Source organism: Mobula hypostoma, chromosome 4 (genome assembly GCF_963921235.1).
Source record: "Mobula hypostoma chromosome 4, sMobHyp1.1, whole genome shotgun sequence".
Classification (NCBI taxonomy): domain Eukaryota; kingdom Metazoa; phylum Chordata; class Chondrichthyes; order Myliobatiformes; family Myliobatidae; genus Mobula; species Mobula hypostoma.
Window position 1 is genome coordinate 74,352,676 of NC_086100.1, and position 18,019 is coordinate 74,370,694.

The 18,019-nt window shown below is 43.2% G+C and overlaps 1 protein-coding gene across 4 annotated transcripts; it reads left to right on the plus strand.

Moving 5' to 3' along the window:
- The first annotated feature begins 366 nt into the window (after positions 1-366).
- On the plus strand, positions 367-17,512 carry LOC134344835 (hepatic and glial cell adhesion molecule-like). 4 transcript variants are annotated; one of them, XM_063044938.1, is made up of 8 exons: positions 367-483; positions 977-1,086; positions 2,214-2,313; positions 3,267-3,433; positions 3,517-3,873; positions 4,352-4,609; positions 10,792-10,872; positions 15,867-17,512. In XM_063044938.1, the coding sequence occupies exons 4-8, from the start codon at positions 3,358-3,360 to the stop codon at positions 15,998-16,000; spliced, it is 906 nt and encodes a 301-aa protein (XP_062901008.1). In that variant the 5' UTR covers positions 367-483; positions 977-1,086; positions 2,214-2,313; positions 3,267-3,357; the 3' UTR covers positions 16,001-17,512. The 4 variants fall into 4 exon arrangements, with proteins under 4 accessions (XP_062901008.1, XP_062901010.1, XP_062901007.1 ...); XM_063044937.1 differs by lacking the exon at positions 367-483 and having other exon boundaries at positions 891-1,086; XM_063044940.1 differs by lacking the exons at positions 977-1,086; positions 2,214-2,313 and having other exon boundaries at positions 448-483.
- Positions 17,513-18,019: the final 507 nt, after the last annotated feature.

Genomic DNA, 18,019 nt, shown 5'->3' on the forward strand with positions numbered 1-18,019 from the left:
GTTGTTTGATAGGTATTTTGTTAAGAACTTAAATTTTATTTAATTGAGAGTTCTAAGGTGATAGTCTGCTAAATATTCATTCATGCAGCTATGCAAAACTAACTCTTCTCAGCCTCTGTGTACTTCCGACATACGTATCTTTTAGTTATTTTTAATCTTTCGTCTCCTGCACAAATAACTACCCTTCAATCATTTTCTAATTTGAGCCCAGTATCATTTTGAGGATCATTTCGTGTCTGCTTCTGAGTAGGAACATCAGTTCTGCAGATCTTTCTACAGATTACATACTGCAGCCAGTAGATCATGAAAGATCTTTGGCCAATCAGATGGGCTAAGTTAGTGATAAAAGACTGTTATGTAAAAGACAAACACAGACTTGGGACTAAAGTGCTAGTGTAAACACAAAAATAGATATTTGAACTAAATTGATTTTTTCCTGGACGAACAGCCTCGTTGCCACTGATATCAGTACTAGCCCTTCTGGTAAGCATAATTTATAGTGACTTCGATGAAAAGACAGGGTGTAATATTTGCGCAGGGCCAATGATGTGCTCACTGCATCCTCATCAGAGAGAATGACTGTGCTTTTCATTAATTACTAATAGATTCATGTATTCTTATTAAATTTATTTAGTTTAAGATTTAGAAGGAACTCTAACAGCCAGCAAACTGTCAAAGGCATTCCAGGGACATGGTGTTAGCTTAAAATCCCTGAGGTGTACTTACCATTCTGAGCCCAAGTGATATCTACCAGATATGGAGCCTCAACTTGCTCGGTCTGAACAGGAAGCAAACATTGGATAATCGCCACATTATAGACCTATAGTATGTTATATTAGAGATGGCCACCAGCATTTTTCATATTAATAGCAACCGCAGGAAATGCATCAGCTAAGTTGATGAGAGACACACATTCAAATAGTGAGCAATTGTTTTTTAAAAATATTGCTGCTGCTTCTATTTCTACACCCTTCAGCTGTGAATGTGAGGCTGCGTTAGTTCTGGAACTGCAATTATTTTGCACTGCAAGTTGTGAAGTAGCTTCCAACAGGGATGGAACTTTAAATTCGTGTCTTTCGACATCAGGTAAACACAAGATTTTGAAATTTTGGCCTATTGTAACTTGGAGTCCGATCATTCGGAAGATTGACTTTTATAACCAATATTTAACTTAAAAAACTATTGTCAAAGTATCAATCAAAATTTATCACAAAATCCTCAACTTTTCTTTGTTTAGATTTCCCAATGTTTTATTAACTGAAAATGCTTGCCCCTAGAAATTACCTCTCTCTTGTACAATGTAAAATTAATATAACAACATGTAAAGAGAAATCTACTGATGCCCTTAAAGATATTTCTTAGACTTTCTGCAACCTATCCTATTAGTGAAACTTCCTTGCTAATTTAGATTCTCAGCAAAGGGAACACTTTATTACTAATAATCTCAAACTCCTCTTTCCTTTGATTAAAACTAAAAATAAATGCGCTAATACTTTCGTCTCTTTAGCTCTTGATCATGTGTTTTGGATGAGGGAGGAAATTATTGCAGTAGCAGTATGTTTAATTGGAGATGTTTAATACATACAAATTCTGTGTACCCATTAAATCTGTCTTAATCTCATAAAGTAACCTACCAAAAAATCATCAACTTCCTCTTCATTCCCTTTATTTTTGTTTTGCAAATTAAATGTTGAATATATGTCAGGCGCACTTACTTACAACTTGCCTCTGGAATTCAGTTCTTTTGTCCTTGATTATGCCAAAGCTGAAATAGGACATGGCACTCAAAATTACTTCATGGAGCAATGTGTTTTCATCTAAATTTAAACAATTTATTGAAACCCAGTAGAACTGTTGTCAATATCTTTTGCAGCCTAGCATGCAAGGAGAAATTAGCAGCAAATGAGACACAAGTTATGACTGCAGTAAATCACTTAATGTGTAGTTAATGTCACGTTAGCAGCTTTGACCTTGGAAATATTATCAGGAATTTGCAGGCTCTTGCTATTTTCCTCCACCATCCTCTTCCAAACTTAACCTTTTCCCAAGGACCTGTACTTCATTTTTTGTTAATGTACTTAAGTGATCAGACTTTTGTAAAGTTCTAAAAACACATGAAAATAAATGTTTCTGTATATTTCATGCAAATTTTCAACTGAACATCCCACATTGGAAATCTGCTCTGGATATTTATGATTTGTTTTTGATATCAGCTTCGGTTAGATTAAAGACATTCAATTTACAGTCCAGAGCTGCCCCCAGCTTCTATTGTGAAAACACTTGGGCACTGGTTCCATTCATCATTACTTTAAGGTAATGTTCTATTTTTAAGCCCCTTTGCTTCATAGATTTTTCCTAATCTGTATAAGTAAAAGCTCAACGTTCCTTTTTTTGTCATGCTGATTTATGAAATGTGTTTTTGTGATAAACGCCAATTGTCTGGTACCTGATTTACTGTTTGCAGTTCTGGTTTTCTTACTTAAGAAAGGATATATTTATCAATATTTATCAAGGGGTGAATGCACCAAAAGTTCATCCATTTATGGTGGACGAAGAATATGAGAGGTCTAATCTGGTGGGCTTGTTTCTACTGGAATTTAAAAGAATGGGAAAATGAAAAGGAAATCTCACTGAGGTGTATGGAATTCTCACAGGGCTCAGCTGGATGGATTTGTCTCCTTTTTTATTTTATTGAGAACACCATGGAATAGGCCCTTCCAGCCCTTCAAGCTGTGCAACCCAGCAATCCCCTGATTTCATCCGAGCCTAATCACGGGACAATTTATAATGATCAATTCACCTACCAACCGGTATGTCTTTGGAATGTGGGAGGAAAACGGAGCACCCAGAGGAAAACCACGCTGACACGGGGAGAACATAGAAACTCCTTACAGGCAGTGCGGGAATTGAACCTGGGACACTGGTACTGCAAAGCGTTGAACTAACCACTATGCTACTGTGCTGCCACTATTTGGGGTCACAATCTCAAGATCTGAGGTAAGACAGTAAGGACTGAGATGAGATGATGGAAAAGTTCTTCATGCAGAGAATTGGGAACCTGAGGAATTCTATACCACAGAATATTCTGGAAGGCAAGCTAATGAATATACTTCAGAACAAGGTAGACAGATTTCTAAAATCAAGGGGCATCAAGGAAGTAGAGAGAGAAAGCAACAATATGAGATTGGGGCAGATGATTAACCATGATCTTATGAAGTATACTGGAGTAGCTTCAAAACGGCCTATTCCTGCTCCTATTTTTCCAGGTTTCAATGCTTCTATGATTGCAGAACAAGAAAGAAAGAGATAAACATTCAATGAACTAACAACAAGAACCACCAATGGATCAAGAGATAGATGTCTGAACTCTCTAAATGCATTTTGAATTTCAGATGTTATTCATTCATGATGAAAATGTGGAGCTTTATTCCAGGTAATAATATTATGACATTATAATAGCATACTTTAGCACAAGTTATAAACCATCAGTGTACTTATGGCTTTTCCTTTTTCCAGTTTGCTACCTCTTTACTGTTTGTGGAGGAATGGCAATGGCCTCTTCTAGTAGCAGCATTGAAGTTGCAGTGGGAGAGAAAATCCTGTTCTCTGTAAATCTCCACGAGAAAGATAACTATATGGTACAACTTTCTGGTCCACCAGACGTTTCAATTGGAACATGGACAATTAACAATTCAGTGATACCACAGAATATACACCCCAACTATAAAGACAGAGTCCAATGGAATATGAATGGTTCCCTGACATTGGAAAATGTTCAGATCAATGACAGTGCAAAATATACAATGGAAATCAACTTACTCAATTACGATACAAACAGTGTTGTTGAAGAACATTTTGAATTGTTTGTGTTTGGTAAGTATTGATTTGTGTCCACTCATTTATTCAGTACTCATATTAAAACTGGATTCAAACCTGAGGTTAAGGGCCAGTCCATTGTATACAGTTGAGTCAATTAATGTCAACTAGTAAGCAAGCACAATTCACTACTTCTCTTTTGATAAACTACCAATTCTCCAGCTTCCTGTTCTCACCATCAATCTTTGCCGTGCGATCACAATGCATTTGTGTGGTTTTCCTTTTAACAAGAATGGACCATTTTATTTTACACAAGGAAGTGCACATGGTTTGAACTAACGTGGAGCATTTATCATTCAGTTACAATTATTGAAGAGTAGCATTAATCTTGTTATTTTAATTCACTTAAGGCAGCCTATTAAATCTACATATATAAAAGCAAAAGTGTTTCTGATCCTGGAAGTATCACACAAAGTATGTTTATTTAAGCAAACAAATGGATTCCTTGTCTATAGTAGTGTCCTCTCTGTTTTAGAACCAGTTTCTCAGCCAACTGTGACAGTTGTTGATAACTGTTCAACTCCAAACATCATACTGAGCTGTCTGGTCTCCTCCGGAACTGATGTCACATTTCACTGGAGAAAGCAGCATGGAGCCACTGATATATTCAATGGATCAGAACTAGTGATCAATAGAGGTACTGATGGAGGACAGCATACGTATATATGTCTAGCAGAGAACACAGTCAGTAATGCAACCAGTGATCCAGTGAAGACCAACAAATGTAGTGAAGGTGAGAAATGTGTCAACACAAAATATTTAATAAAAGACTTTATGCTTTATACTTTATTGTTGCCGAACAATTGGTACTAGAACGTACAATCATCACAGCGATATTTGATTCTGCGCTTCACATTCCCTGGATTACAAATATTAAATATTAAAAATATTTAAAATGGTTAAAATTAGTAAATATTAAAAATATAAATTATAAATCATAAATAGAAAATAGAAAAATGGGAAGTAAGGTAGTGCAAAAAAACCAAGAGGCAGGTCCGGATATTTGGAGGGTACGGCCCAGATCCGGATCAGGATTCGTTCAGCAGTCTTACCACAGTTGGAAAGAAGCTGTTCCCAAATCTGGCTGTATGAGTCTTCAAGATATATAACCATATAACAATTACAGCACAGAAACAGGCCATCTCGGCCCTTCTAGTCCGTGCCGAACTCTTACCCTATCCTATTCCCACCGACTTCCTGAGCCTTCTCCCGGAGGGAAGAGGGATGAAAAGTGTGTTGGCTGGGTGGATCGTGTCCTTGATTATCCTGGCAGCACTGCTCCGACAGCATGCGGTGTAAAGTGAGTCCACGGATGGAAGATTGGTTTGTGCGATGTGCTGCACTGTGTTCACGATCTTCTGCAGCTTCTTTCGGTCTTGGACAGGACAACTTCCACACCAGGTTGTGATGCACCCTAGAAGAATGCTTTCTACAGTGCATCTATAAAAATTAGTGAGGTTTTAGGGGACAGGCCAAATTTCTTTAGTTTTCTCAGGAAGTAAAGGCGCAGGTGGGCCTTCTTGGCAGTGAACTCTGCTTGGTTGGACCAAGACAGATCATTTGTGATATTGACTCCGAGGAACTTAAAGCTTTTGACCTGTTCCACTTGCGCACCACCGATGTAAATTGGATCGTACGGTCCGCTACTCCTTCTGAAGTCAACAACCAATTCCTTTGTCTTGCTGACGTTGAGGGATAGGTTATTGTCTTTGCACCATGCCACCAGGTTCTTAATTTCCTCTCTGTACTCAAACTCATCATTATCCGAGATACGGCCTACAATTGTTGTGTCATCAGCAAACTTATATATTGAGTTTGATGGAAACTTGGCTACACAATCATGGGTGTACAGTGGGTACAGCAGGGGGCTGAGTACACAGCCTTGTGGGGCACCGGTGCTCAGAGTGATTGTAGAGGAGAGCTTGTCCCCTATTTTTACAGCCTGGGTCCTGTCTGTGAGGAAGTTGAAGGTCCAGCTGCAGATCTGAGTGCTAAGGCCCAGGTTCCGGAGCTTAGGAATCAGTTTATTTGGAATGATGGTATTAAAGGCAGAGCCGTAGTTAATGAAAAGGAGCCTTACATATGTGTCTTTATTCTCCAGGTGTTCTTAGGAGGAATGTAGGGCCAGAGGAATGGCATCTGCTGTTGACCTGTTGCTCTGGTAGGCGAATTGCAAAGCATCGAGGTTGACTGGTAGGCTGGTATCTCTCAAAGCACTTCATAGCAATTGATGTCAGAGCCACAGGTCGATAGTCATTCAGGCATGCCACCTTGCTCTTCTTTGGCACTAGGATTGTCGTTGCCTTCTTAAAACACGAGGGGATCTTAGACTGAAGCAAGGAGCAGTTGAAGATGTCAGCAAACACTCCAGCTAGCTCGCTTGCACAGGCCCGGAGAACCCGTCCTGGGACGCCATCTGGGCCCGTCGCCTTCCTTGGATTTATCTTCAGGATGGCCCTTCTAATATCCTCCTCGGTGATGATGAATCTTGATGCCACCAGGTCCAGTTTATCCGGAGGGAGTGGGACGCTCCTCTTCTGTTCGAATCTTGTGTAGAATACGTTAAGTTCATCAGGAAGAGAAGCACCACAGTTATTGATATTCCCAGCCTTTTCTTAGTGCCCAGTGATCTCATTTAGACCCTGCCATAGTCTACTGGCATCCCTTTGGCTAGCCTGGGCTTCCAACTTGGCTTGATATTTCCTCTTGGCGCCCTTAATAGCTTTCCGGAGTTCACTCCTGGATTCCGTGTAGCGACTGGTATCCCCGGACCTAAAAACCACAGCTCTAGCCTTTAAAAGGGACTTGACATCATAATTCATCCAAGGTTCCCAGTTAGGGAATACCCAGATCGTCTTGCGAGACACACAGTCCTCCGTGCATTTCCAAATGAAGTCTGTGACAGCTAAGGCATACTCATTGAAGTTAGCTGCCAAGTCCTTGAATACTAACCAGTCCACCGATTCAAAGCAGTCACGGAGGACCTCATCCGTTTCCTCCATCCAACATGAAACTACTTTTGACACTGACCTCCTGCTTCAGTTTCTGTTTGTAAGCCGGGAGGAGGAGTACGGCCTGATGGTCCAATTTTCCGAAGTAAGGTCATGGGACAGAACGGTAGGCATCCTTGACTGCTGTGTAGCAGTGGTCAAGTATATTCGGGCCTCTAGTGGGGCAGGAGACATGTTGGTATAACTTTGGCAGCACCTTTCTGTGGTTGGCCTTGTTAAAGTCCCCGGCTGTAATGAGCAAAGCCTCCGAATACCTGGTCTCAAGTTCACTGTTGTTGGCATACAGTATGTTCAGAGCACACTCCACGTCCGCCTGTGGGGGAATGTAGACCACTGTCAGTATGACCGAGGTGAATTCCCATGGAAGATAGTAGGGACAACACTTCACCGACAGATGTTCCAGGTCCGGGCTGCAGGAGCTTGTCAATGCCTCAGTGTTGATCAGTAGGCAGACACCACCTCCCCTCGTCTTGCTTGAAGATGCCGTGTGGTCCATCCAATGGATCGAAAATCCCTCCGGTTGGATGGCACAGTCGGGGGTGGCAGGGGAGAGCCAGGTCTCGGTGAAACAGAATACACAGCAGTTCTGCATCTCCCTGCAGTAGGTGAATCTCCCTTTAAGATCATCCACCTTGTTCTCTATGGCTTGCACATTAGCTAGTAGGATGGTGGGCATAGGGACCCCGAAGACCCTCAGCTTCAATCTGACCAGCAGCCCAGCTCTTTCCCCACACTTCCTCAGTAAGTAGTGCATCTTTCCAGGTCTCCATCAATGCAGTGTGTTAAGATGGTGCTGAGCTGTAGTCTGTGTTGGCGTTGTGGCTTAAACATTTTTTATGCTCATTTGGGATGGGTTTTGGCAATAGAGAAGGAAGGTTAAAGGTCAGGTTATGTTTTAGGGACAGGAAGGTAGGGAAATTAGAAGTCATGCAAGCATCTAGGCCTCCACTTCACACTTGAAGGCCAGTAATGTGGATGTGTGATAAAGCATGTCCATGGTCAAATATCAGGCCAGCAGACCAGTGAAGAAGAGGGCTGGTGGCCCCTCCAGTTCAGCAAGTCATCAACATGTTCCAGGACAGGAGTTCTGTAGCACAAGGGTCGGTGTCCCGCAATGTATGCAAGTTGGTGAGTCTGGAGTTAGAGGCCTAGTGTTTGGGGTCCTGTCATTGGCGAGTCCTGACCTGATTCTGGATCCTCATCCAGAGCTCTCATTTACCATCATTGGTGTGAACTGCATTTCATACCAAAGATTAAAGCCCAAGGTCAATTGGATTTCTGGCCTGATTGCCAAAGCCTGCATCGACATGTCTCTGCAAGGTTGCTGGGAGATGGAAGTTCCATTCCTCTAGAACAGATCGTCTGTTCTGAAGGACTGGAAAATTGCAATGTCACTCCACTCTTTAAGAGGGATGGAGGCAAAAGATAGGAAATTACAGGCTAGTTAGTCTGACTTCAGTGTTTGGTAAGACGTTGAAGTCTTACCAAAGTCATCAGGGATGAGGTTTTTAGGCACTTGGAGGTACATTTTAAAATAGGCCAAAGTGAGCATTGTTTCCTTAAGGGGACATCTTGCCTGAGAAATCTGTTGAAATTCTTTGAGGAAATAATAGGCAGGATGGACAAAGGGATGTCAGCAGATGTTGTTCATTTGGATTTTCAGAAGGCCTTTGACAAGGTGGCACTGCTGAAAAGATAAGAGCTCATGGTATTACAGGAAAGATAGCAATACTGGAATTTTGACACCCACATGCTGAATAAGAGATATGTAACCCCCAGGCTCGCCTAGGTCACGTTCGTCTAGGGGAATCAGCCTTCAGCCCTACCAATCTGGGTAATCAAGTTTGTGTGGATGCTGTGTAATGTACCCCCAGTTACAAACCCACAACGCAAAATACCAGACAGTACACCATATCCAATTAAATGACAGAAATTTATGAATCTTAATCTGAATATTGGGTTAGTAATGAACATAAACAAAAAAAAGGGCCCAAGTCAAGTCAAAGTCATGTTGGAGCTCATTCAGTCGTCATTCTTCCACCATCGTCTCCTCCGAACATTGCCAACCTTCGGACCCTCAGATCCCAGTCTACTCGATCCGGTGGTCCACCAGCTCTCTCCACATGCGTCTTCCCTGTTCATCTCTCCTCGACAAAGCACCGCAAAAAACAACATCCTTCCAGATACTCAAGACAAACAACAATCTCCGATTGACTAACAGGCATAATTATCTCCAGCCATTACCCAAACATTACTGAACAGAGAAACCATTACCTCAACAGTGAACATTACAGAGAACCCATTACATTCGCTCCCCCCACCAAATTTAGTCATGTCTTCATGACATTGAGATAATTCGCCAACCCTTCCTGCAAAACACAAAGCCCAATCCAGTGCAAAAGGCAGTGACATTGCTCCCCAAAGCAGTAGAGATCTCGCCCTGTTCCCCAGGCGCTACATAGGCCAACCTATCCAGTGGTCTCCTAATACTCTGAGACTTCCGTACCTCCTCACCTAACTCTTCAGGCTCAGACACTACTGGGGATACTTCGGTCCTACTTGACAAGTCCTCCCCCAATCTATCACTCGTGTCCCCCTGCAACTCGGAGCCCTCTGTCCCGTGTCCAGTCCCCGCTTCCTCTCCTTCAGCGTCCTGCTGTAACCCAGGTTGCCTGCAGATAGCTCCACCCCCCAGGAGCTCCAGTGGGCTCCCTGTCATCGAAAAAGCACTCTCTAATGCATCTAGATACTCAGCAAAGGGAGCAGAGGGTTGGTTAACTGTCACACCTCTTACTACATCAGCTGCCAACCCCCTCAAGCTTTCAACCAATCTCTGTCACTTTTCATCATCTGAGCACTGCCACTCATCTAACAACTGAGAGGTCTTCTCCACCCATGTCTCATACTCCTCTTTCCCCTCAGGGGTGGGTGTTATTCCAGAGAAAATTCTTAGCTTCCGGCGGGGACCTGCTGCCTGTGCACTGGGCCACTTACTCGCCAGGTTGGTAAGGGCTCAACTCAGAACCCTCACTCTTCACTGGGGTCGGGAACTATTTAAACTTTCCAATTCCAACCACTCTTTCCCCTCACTCCTCAGAAACGATAGAACCCTGTCTCTGAACTCTCCACCCCCCAATCTGCGGGCAACTCAGCTTGTGCCCCAGCCTGCTGGGCTCCCTTCTCCTCCTCCCTGACAGTATGGACAGGCCATGGCCCCGCCTCACCTGGGGCACCGATAGACGCTGGCAGTCCCAACGCCATTACGTCAGCGCTAGTCTGAACTAAGACAAGGTCTGAGCCTGCCATTTTATCAAAATTTCACACTACGATTTCAACTTTGCCAGCAGCTTTAACCATACTCAAAAATCGCGGTGACACGCGGTGCATGTGGAAGGGCATTCACGATATCACCAACTAAAGGCAACATCACGTGACTGTGCGGGTGATGCCTCCCTCCCAGATGCACTGAACAACTTCTAAGCTCGTTTTGAGGTGGAACAGCCATTACTCAAACTTTGCTGCTGCAGAGAAACCATTACCTCAGCAGTGAACATTACAGAGAAGCCATTACATTAGCCTTAGCAGTGAAAGCGTACAAGAAGCCATTACATAATAGGTTGTGTCTATAAGCCTCATGGTTGATCAATTTCTTCCAACGATCTGTAGGTCAGATAACTTGAAACCTTTCCAAAGGTGGAAATACTTAAAATATCCAAGCAGCCTTTTAATAAATCAAAATACATTTTAAGACTATAAAACCCCCATTGTATTACTTTATTTTAGTGTTTGCAAAGCTATTGTAGACATTTCCCATTTGTCTAACTGTAACTCAAGGTGTCAATTGAACAAAAATATTGTTTATGCAAGAAAGTTGGGAGTTTCAAACCTTTCTTATTTTTGACAGGTACTTTGCTGTGGATGATATCATTTGCTCTGATGCCAGTGGTGTTTATTGCTCGGATTTCAATGAATTCTATAAAAAGCGGTAATGTGGCCACATCTACTTAATCAAATTGTGTTTCAGTCATATTTCTGGGACAGGCTTTTGGGTGTTTGTATTCTTTTGGGGAAATGAGACATCTTTCAGTATACCTCAGCTACGTAGTCCTCCAACTTCCATGGGTAGGGAGAGCAATTGTGTGTAATGTACTCAGATTCAGAATACCCCTTTCACTTGGAATTTGGAAACATTTTCTCAGAGAAATATTTCACAAATAGTCTTGGGGCTGTTAGAATAAATTTATTGAATTTCTTGTGACAACATAAAGGTATAGGCAAAATAATGAATTTTCAGAACTTTAGAAATTTATTTTAACAAATTTGCAAACCAAGTATGACAATTTGGATTTGGGAATAAAGCTTATAAGTTTTAAAGCTTTATTAATAGACTAAAACTATATGGACTGATGGTGAGAGAGAGGTATACAGTATGTTGAATATGTGTTCAATTGTGTGTATTGCTTAAAAAACAAGTTGGTCCCATAACAGAGTTTAAGTAATCCCCCCGCTAGTCATTAGAAACATAGAAACATAGAAAACATACAGCACAATACAGACCCTTCGGCCCACAAAGCTGTGCCGAACATATCATTACCTGAGAACCACCTGGGCTTTACCAATAGCCCTCCTATTTTTCGAAGCTCCATGTAGCCATCATGGAGTCTCTTAAAAGACCCTATCATTTCCGCCTTCACCACCGCCGCCGGCAGCCCATTCCACGCACTCACCACTCTCTGCGTAAAAAACTTACCCCTGACATCTTGTCTGTACTTACTTAACATATAACCATACAACCATATAACAATTACAGCGCAGAAACAGGCCACCTTGGCCCTTCTAGTCTGTGAGGTACTTACAAGCATCTTAAAATTATGCCCTCTCGTGCTAACCATTTCAGCCCTGGAGAAAAGCCTCTGACTATCTACACAATCAATGCCTCTCATCATCTTGTACACCTCTAACAAGTCACCTCTCATCCTCCATTGCTCCAAGGAGAAAAGGCCGAGTTCACTCAAACTATTCTCACAGGGCATGCTCCCCAATCCAGGCAACATCCTTGTTAATCTCCTCTGCACCCTTTCTACGGTTTCCACGTCCTTCCTATAGTGAGGCGACCAGAATTGAGCACAGTACTCCAAGTGGAGTCTGACTAGGGTTCTATACAGCTGCAAAATTACATCTCGGCTCTTAAACTCAATCCCACGATTGATAAGGCGAATGCACCATATGCCTTCTTAACCACAGAGTCAACCTGCATAGCAGCTTTGAGTGTCCTATGGACTCAGACCTCAAGATCCCTCTGATCCTCCACACTGCCAAGACTCTTATCATTAATACTATATTCTGCCATCATATTTGACCTACCAAAATGAACCGCTTCACACTTATCTGGGTTGAACTCCATCTGCCACTTCTCAGCCAAGTTTTGCATCCTATCAATGTCCCACTCTAACCTCTGACACCCCTCCACACTATCCCCAACACCCCCAACCTTTGTGTCATCAGCAAATTTACTAACCCTTCCCTCCACTTCCTCATCCAGGTCATTTACAAAAATCACAAAGAGTAGGTGTCCAAGAACAGATCCCTGAGGCACACCACTGGTTACCGGCCTCCATGCAGAATATAACCCGTCTACAACCACTCTTTGCCTTCTGTGGGCAACCCAGTTCTGGATCCACAAAGAAATGTCCCCTTGGATCCCATGCCTCCTTACTTTCTCAATAAGCTTTGCATGGGGTACCTTATCAAATGCCTTGCTAAAATCCATATACACTACATCTACGGCTCTACCTTCATCAATGTGCTTAGTCACATCCTCAAAAAATTCAATCAGGCTCATAAGGCATGACCTGCCTTTGACAAAGCCATGCTGACTATTCCTAATCACATTATGCCTCTGCAAATGCTCATAAATCCTGCCTCTCAGGATCTTCTCCATCAACTTACCAACCACTGAAGTAAGGCTCACTGGCCTATAATTTACTGGACTATCCCTACTCCCTTTCTTGAATAACGGAACAACATCTGCAACCCTCCAATCCTCCGGAACCTCTCCCGTCCTCATTGATGATGCAAAGATCATTGCCAGAGGCTCAGCAGTCTCCTCCCTCGCTTCCCACAGTAGCCTGGGGTACATCTCTCCGGTCCCGGCGACTTATCCAACTTGATGCTTTCCAAAAGTTCCAGTACATTCTCTTCCTTAATATCTACATTCTCAAGCTTTTCAGTCCACTGTAAGTCATCCCTACAATCGCCAAGATCCTTTTCCATTAGTGAATACTGAAGCAAAGTATTCATTCAGTACTTCCGTTATTTCCTCCAGTTCTATACACACTTTTCCATTGTCACACTTGATTGGTCCTATTCTCTCATGTCTTATCCTCTTGCTCTTCACATAATTGTAGAATGTCTTGGGGATTTCCTTAATCCTATCCGCCAATGCCTTCTCATGGCCCCGTCTGGCTCTCCTCATTTCATTCTTAAGCTCATTCCTGCTGGCCTCATAATCTTCTAGATTCATATCATTACCTGGTTTTTTGAACCTTTTGTAAGCTCTTCTTTTCTTCTTGACTAGATTTACAACAACCTTTGTGCACGATGGATCTCGTACCCTACCATCCTTTCCGTGTCGCATTGGAACATAACCACTCAAAACCCCATGCAGATATCCTCTGAACTTTTGCCACATTTCTTTCTTGCGTTTCCCTGAGAACATCTGTTTTTAATTTATGCTTCCATGTTTCTGCCTGATAGCCTCATAGTTCCCCTTACTCCAATTAAACGTTTCCCTAACTTCTCTGTTCCTATCCCTCTCCAATGCTATGGTAAAGGAGATAGAATTGTGATCACTATCTCCAAAATGCTCTCCCACTGAGAGACCTGACACCTGACCAGGTTCATTTCCCAATACCAGATCAAGTACAGCCTCTCCTCTTGTAGGCTTATCTACATACTGTGTCGAGAGACCTTCCTGAACACACCTAACAAACTCTACCCCATCTAAACCCCTCAGTCTAGGGAGATGCCAATGAATATTTGGGAAATTAAAATCTCCCGCCACTACAACCTTGTTATTATTATTCCTTTCCAGAATCTGTCTCCCTATCTGCTCCTCGATGTCCCAGTTACTATTGGGTGGTCTATAAAAAACACCCAGTAGAGTTATTGACCCCTTCCTATTCCTAACTTCCACCACAGAGACTCTGTAGACAACCCCTCCATGACTTCCTCCTTTTCTGCAGCCATACACTATCTCTGATCAACAGTGCCACGCCCCCACCTCTTTTGCCTCCCTCCCTGTCCTTTCTGAAACATCTGAAGTCTGGCACTTGAAGTAGCCATTCCTGCCCCTGCACCATTCAAGTCTCTGTAATGGTGACAACATCATATCTCCAAGTGCTGATCCACGCCCTAAGCTCATCCACTTTAGTCATAATACTCCTCGCATTAAAATAGACACATCTCAAACCATCGGATTGAGCATGTCCCTTCTCTATCACCTGCCTATCCTCCCTTTCACACTGTTTCCAAACTTCCTCTATTTGTGAACCAACCTCCCTTTCCTCTATCACTTCAGTTCAGTTCCCACCCCCCAGCAATTCTAGTTTAAACTCTCCCCAATAGCCTTAGCAAACCTTCCACCAGGATATTGGTCCCCCTCGGATTCAAATGTAACCCATCCTTTTTGTACAGGTCACACCTGTCCCAGAAGAGGTCCCAATGATCCAGAAATCTGAATTCCTGCCCCCTGCTCCAATACCTCAGTCACTCATTTATCCTCCACCTCACTCTATTCCTATACTCACTGTCACGTGGCACAGGCAGAACTCCTGACATTACTACCTTTGAGGTCCTGCTTCTCAACTTCTTTCCTAACTCCCTGTAGTCCTTTTTCAGGACCTCCTCCCTTTTCCTACCTTTGTCGTTGGTACCAATATGTACCACGACCTCTGGCTGTTCTCCTTCCCACTTCAAGATATCATGGACGCGATCAGAAACATCCCAGACCCTGGCACCTGGGAGGCAAACTACCATCCACGTTTCTTTCCTGCATCCACAGAATCGCCTGCCTGACCCCTAACTATAGAGTGCCCTATCACTGCTGCCATCCTCTTCCTTTCTCTACCCATCTGAGTCACAGGGCCAGACTCTGTGCCAAAGGCGCGACCACTGTTGCTTCCCCCAGGTAGGCCATCCCCCCGGCCCCCCAACAGTACTCAAGCAGGAATACTCATTGTTAAGGGGACAACCACTGGGGTACTCTCTATTACCTGCTTCTTGCCCTTCCCTCTCCTGACTGATACCAACTTCTCTGTCTCCTGGGGTCCCGGGGTGACTACCTGCCTATAACTCCTCTCTATCACCTCCTCACTCTCCCTGACCAGACCAAGGGCATCGAGCTATGTCTCCAGTTCCCTAACGCAGTCTCTAATGAGCTGCAGCTCGATGCACCTGGTGCAGATGTGATCGTCCGGAAGGCCAGGAGTCTCTAGGACCTCCCACATCTGACACCTAGCACAGAAAACCAGCCTCACACATATACTCTCTGTCTTTATTTTAAACAGATAACCTACCTGGGCCTGACCCTTTATCACCAAAGCCTCGTTGAGCCAAAGCCTTCCTACTCTGTTTCCCAATACTCCGTCATCTGATCCTCCGACGTGCGCTCTGTAAATCTGCCTTCCTTTTAAACTCTTCCCGCTGTTCTCACTGGCCGACCTCCACGCGCTTGCGTAGTCGTGCCCCGTTCAAACTGCTGAAGAAATAACCGTCACCTTTTCAACTCAGCTCGCTTTTAAACTCTTCCCACTGTTCTCACTGGCCGACCTCCACGCGATTGCGCAGTCATGCCCTGTTCAAAATGCCGAAGAAATAACCAACTAATTCACCAACTATTCGTGCCCTCACTACAAATCTAACAGTTCAAGAGAAAGTCAAGATTTCTATCAATACGAATTATATTTCCTCTGTTTGTAGGTAGAGAATCTCGGGAACTTAATGAAGAAGTTGTCTTCACAAATGAACTAATTCAGCCTACATATGTTACCACAATGGAACCAGCAGAAGTGTCTACCCATTCCTTTAAAAACCCAATTTACATGATTCAATAATCTGCAGCTTTTGATTGTTAGGAAATTGAGAAGATTCAGAATCTGCCACACCAGATGATGCTTCTACACTCCGTATTGATTCACCTAGCAATTTCTCATGCTTTTAAACTCATCAGGGCTCCGTTCCCAAACTCATTGGAGCCAAGTTCCCAGACTTCTTATAATCTCAGTTGGACACATTCCCATCCTTCTTTAATAACCAGTGCCTGTTCCTGTGCTTATTAAAGACAATTTGTGCCCATGTTTCTGGTCTCCCTTCAAACTCTCTTGGGACTCAACTCCACATTTCCTCTAAATTTACTGGGTTTTTGTCAGGATCAGAATCAGGTTTATTAATACCAGCATATAACCATTACAACACGGAAACAGGCCATCTCAGAATAAGAAGATTGACAATCATTGAACAGTAGAGCAAAGGACTGATCCTTTGGCACATCATGTCTCTGTCAAACCTGATTCCAAATTAAATTTCTCTCCCTCTATTCCCTGCAAATTCATGTGCCTGTTTTAGTGTTGGCTAGAAATAATTAAAACCTGCAAATCAGCAAGCTGGAATGATCAAGAGAGAGTGGAATTAGACAAACCAAATGTCCTTGATTTTGCCATATGGTCAAAGGATTGAGGTTGCCATCTTGCAAGGCTGTTCTTCCAGCCACCATTTTGTGAACTGATTCTTACTCAGGGATGGCTTGATTAGAGCGATTGAAAGTGGACACATTGATGTCCTTGCTAATGATCTTCAAAAACTTACTTCCTTTCCAAATAAGAAGCTGTTTACTTGGTTGGTAGAAATGGCAAGCTTTAGAAACAACAGCCTGTGACCTAAAGCACCTCTGCTCAGTGTTTGCATGGTCTGAGTAAACTGGTTTAAATTGCTCTGATTTAGAAAGAACAAAGGAAGTGACATGAGGCATAATTCCAGTGGAAGTGCAATAAAGTTATACTGCTCTTGGTCTGGGGCTGTATCCAATGAGGAGCAGACGCAGGCTAGTCAGAAGACCCTGATCCAAGGTGATATACAACTCTTCGATATGAAAAGAAAGAGGGTAATGATGGAGGATTTCAGAAGTAGAAGCAGCAAAAAAACTCCGAGATCAATCTTTGCAGAAGTGGATGACCCAATGTCGGAAATGCAGAGATTGCATTGGCATCAAGAGGAAAGCCTAGCCAGCATAAACTCATTTTGGAGGAGAGTACACAATCAATAGTTCCTAATCGGGCATCCTGGTGAGTCCTTGTGAAGGGTCTGGGTCCGAAACATCAACTGTTTATTGCCCTCCACAGATGCTGCCTGACTTGTAGAATTCGATCAGCATTTCATGTGTGTTGCTGAAGGTTTCCAAATTCTGCAGAATCCTTTGTGTCTATAAACTCCTTTTCCTGGGTATTAACAGTTCTATTGTTTGACTGTTCAGGGAGGGCCAGGGAAACCTGTTGGATGTGTGCATGAATGTTTAGTTTTGTATGACTTGTTTGTTTTGAATTGAATCAATAAAGGTAAATGTCAGTTGAGACAGACTCTCTGTCCCAAGTCAATTATTGATATTTAGGGTGAATACCTGCTACATAAGAACTCATAAAAGCCACTGTCACATCTGTTTCTACCAGTAAACCTGACAGCTCTTTGCATGCACCTTCCACGCTGTGTAAGGAGAGCTGCCAGGCAGACCTTGACACCCTCCTTTGGTCAAGGTTGACCTTGCATCCCAGCTGTCTACGTGATACACAAGGCAGCATGCAGGCCACTGCAGTACAACATGGAGAGTAAGCTGTTGCCCATGTAGCAGGCTCCCCTTCTCCACACAGCTAATGAATCCAAAGTTATGGTAGAGACTGATACAGTTTGGCTTCAGAAGCATTGCAGGAGCCGCCAGTCATCATTGAGCTCAATGTAGGACTACATTAGTGTCTCCATCTTTGGATTTTTCCTCAGTGTTTACTCCCAAAGCCTTCCCCATGAGCAAGGCACTGGAGGTTTGAGATCGGAGATTTCCTTCTCCTAGATAAGCTGTCAGCTAC

Bases quoted from the DNA above. Each gene is read 5' to 3' on its own strand.
- LOC134344835 (XM_063044938.1), top strand. From the start codon at position 3,358: ATGTCTGAACTCTCTAAATGCATTTTGAATTTCAGATGTTATTCATTC. The intron at 3,434-3,516 runs GTAATAATATTA...TCCTTTTTCCAG, and splicing joins AATGTGGAGCTTTATTCCAG to TTTGCTACCTCTTTACTGTT. The intron at 4,610-10,791 runs GTGAGAAATGTG...TATTTTTGACAG, and splicing joins GACCAACAAATGTAGTGAAG to GTACTTTGCTGTGGATGATA.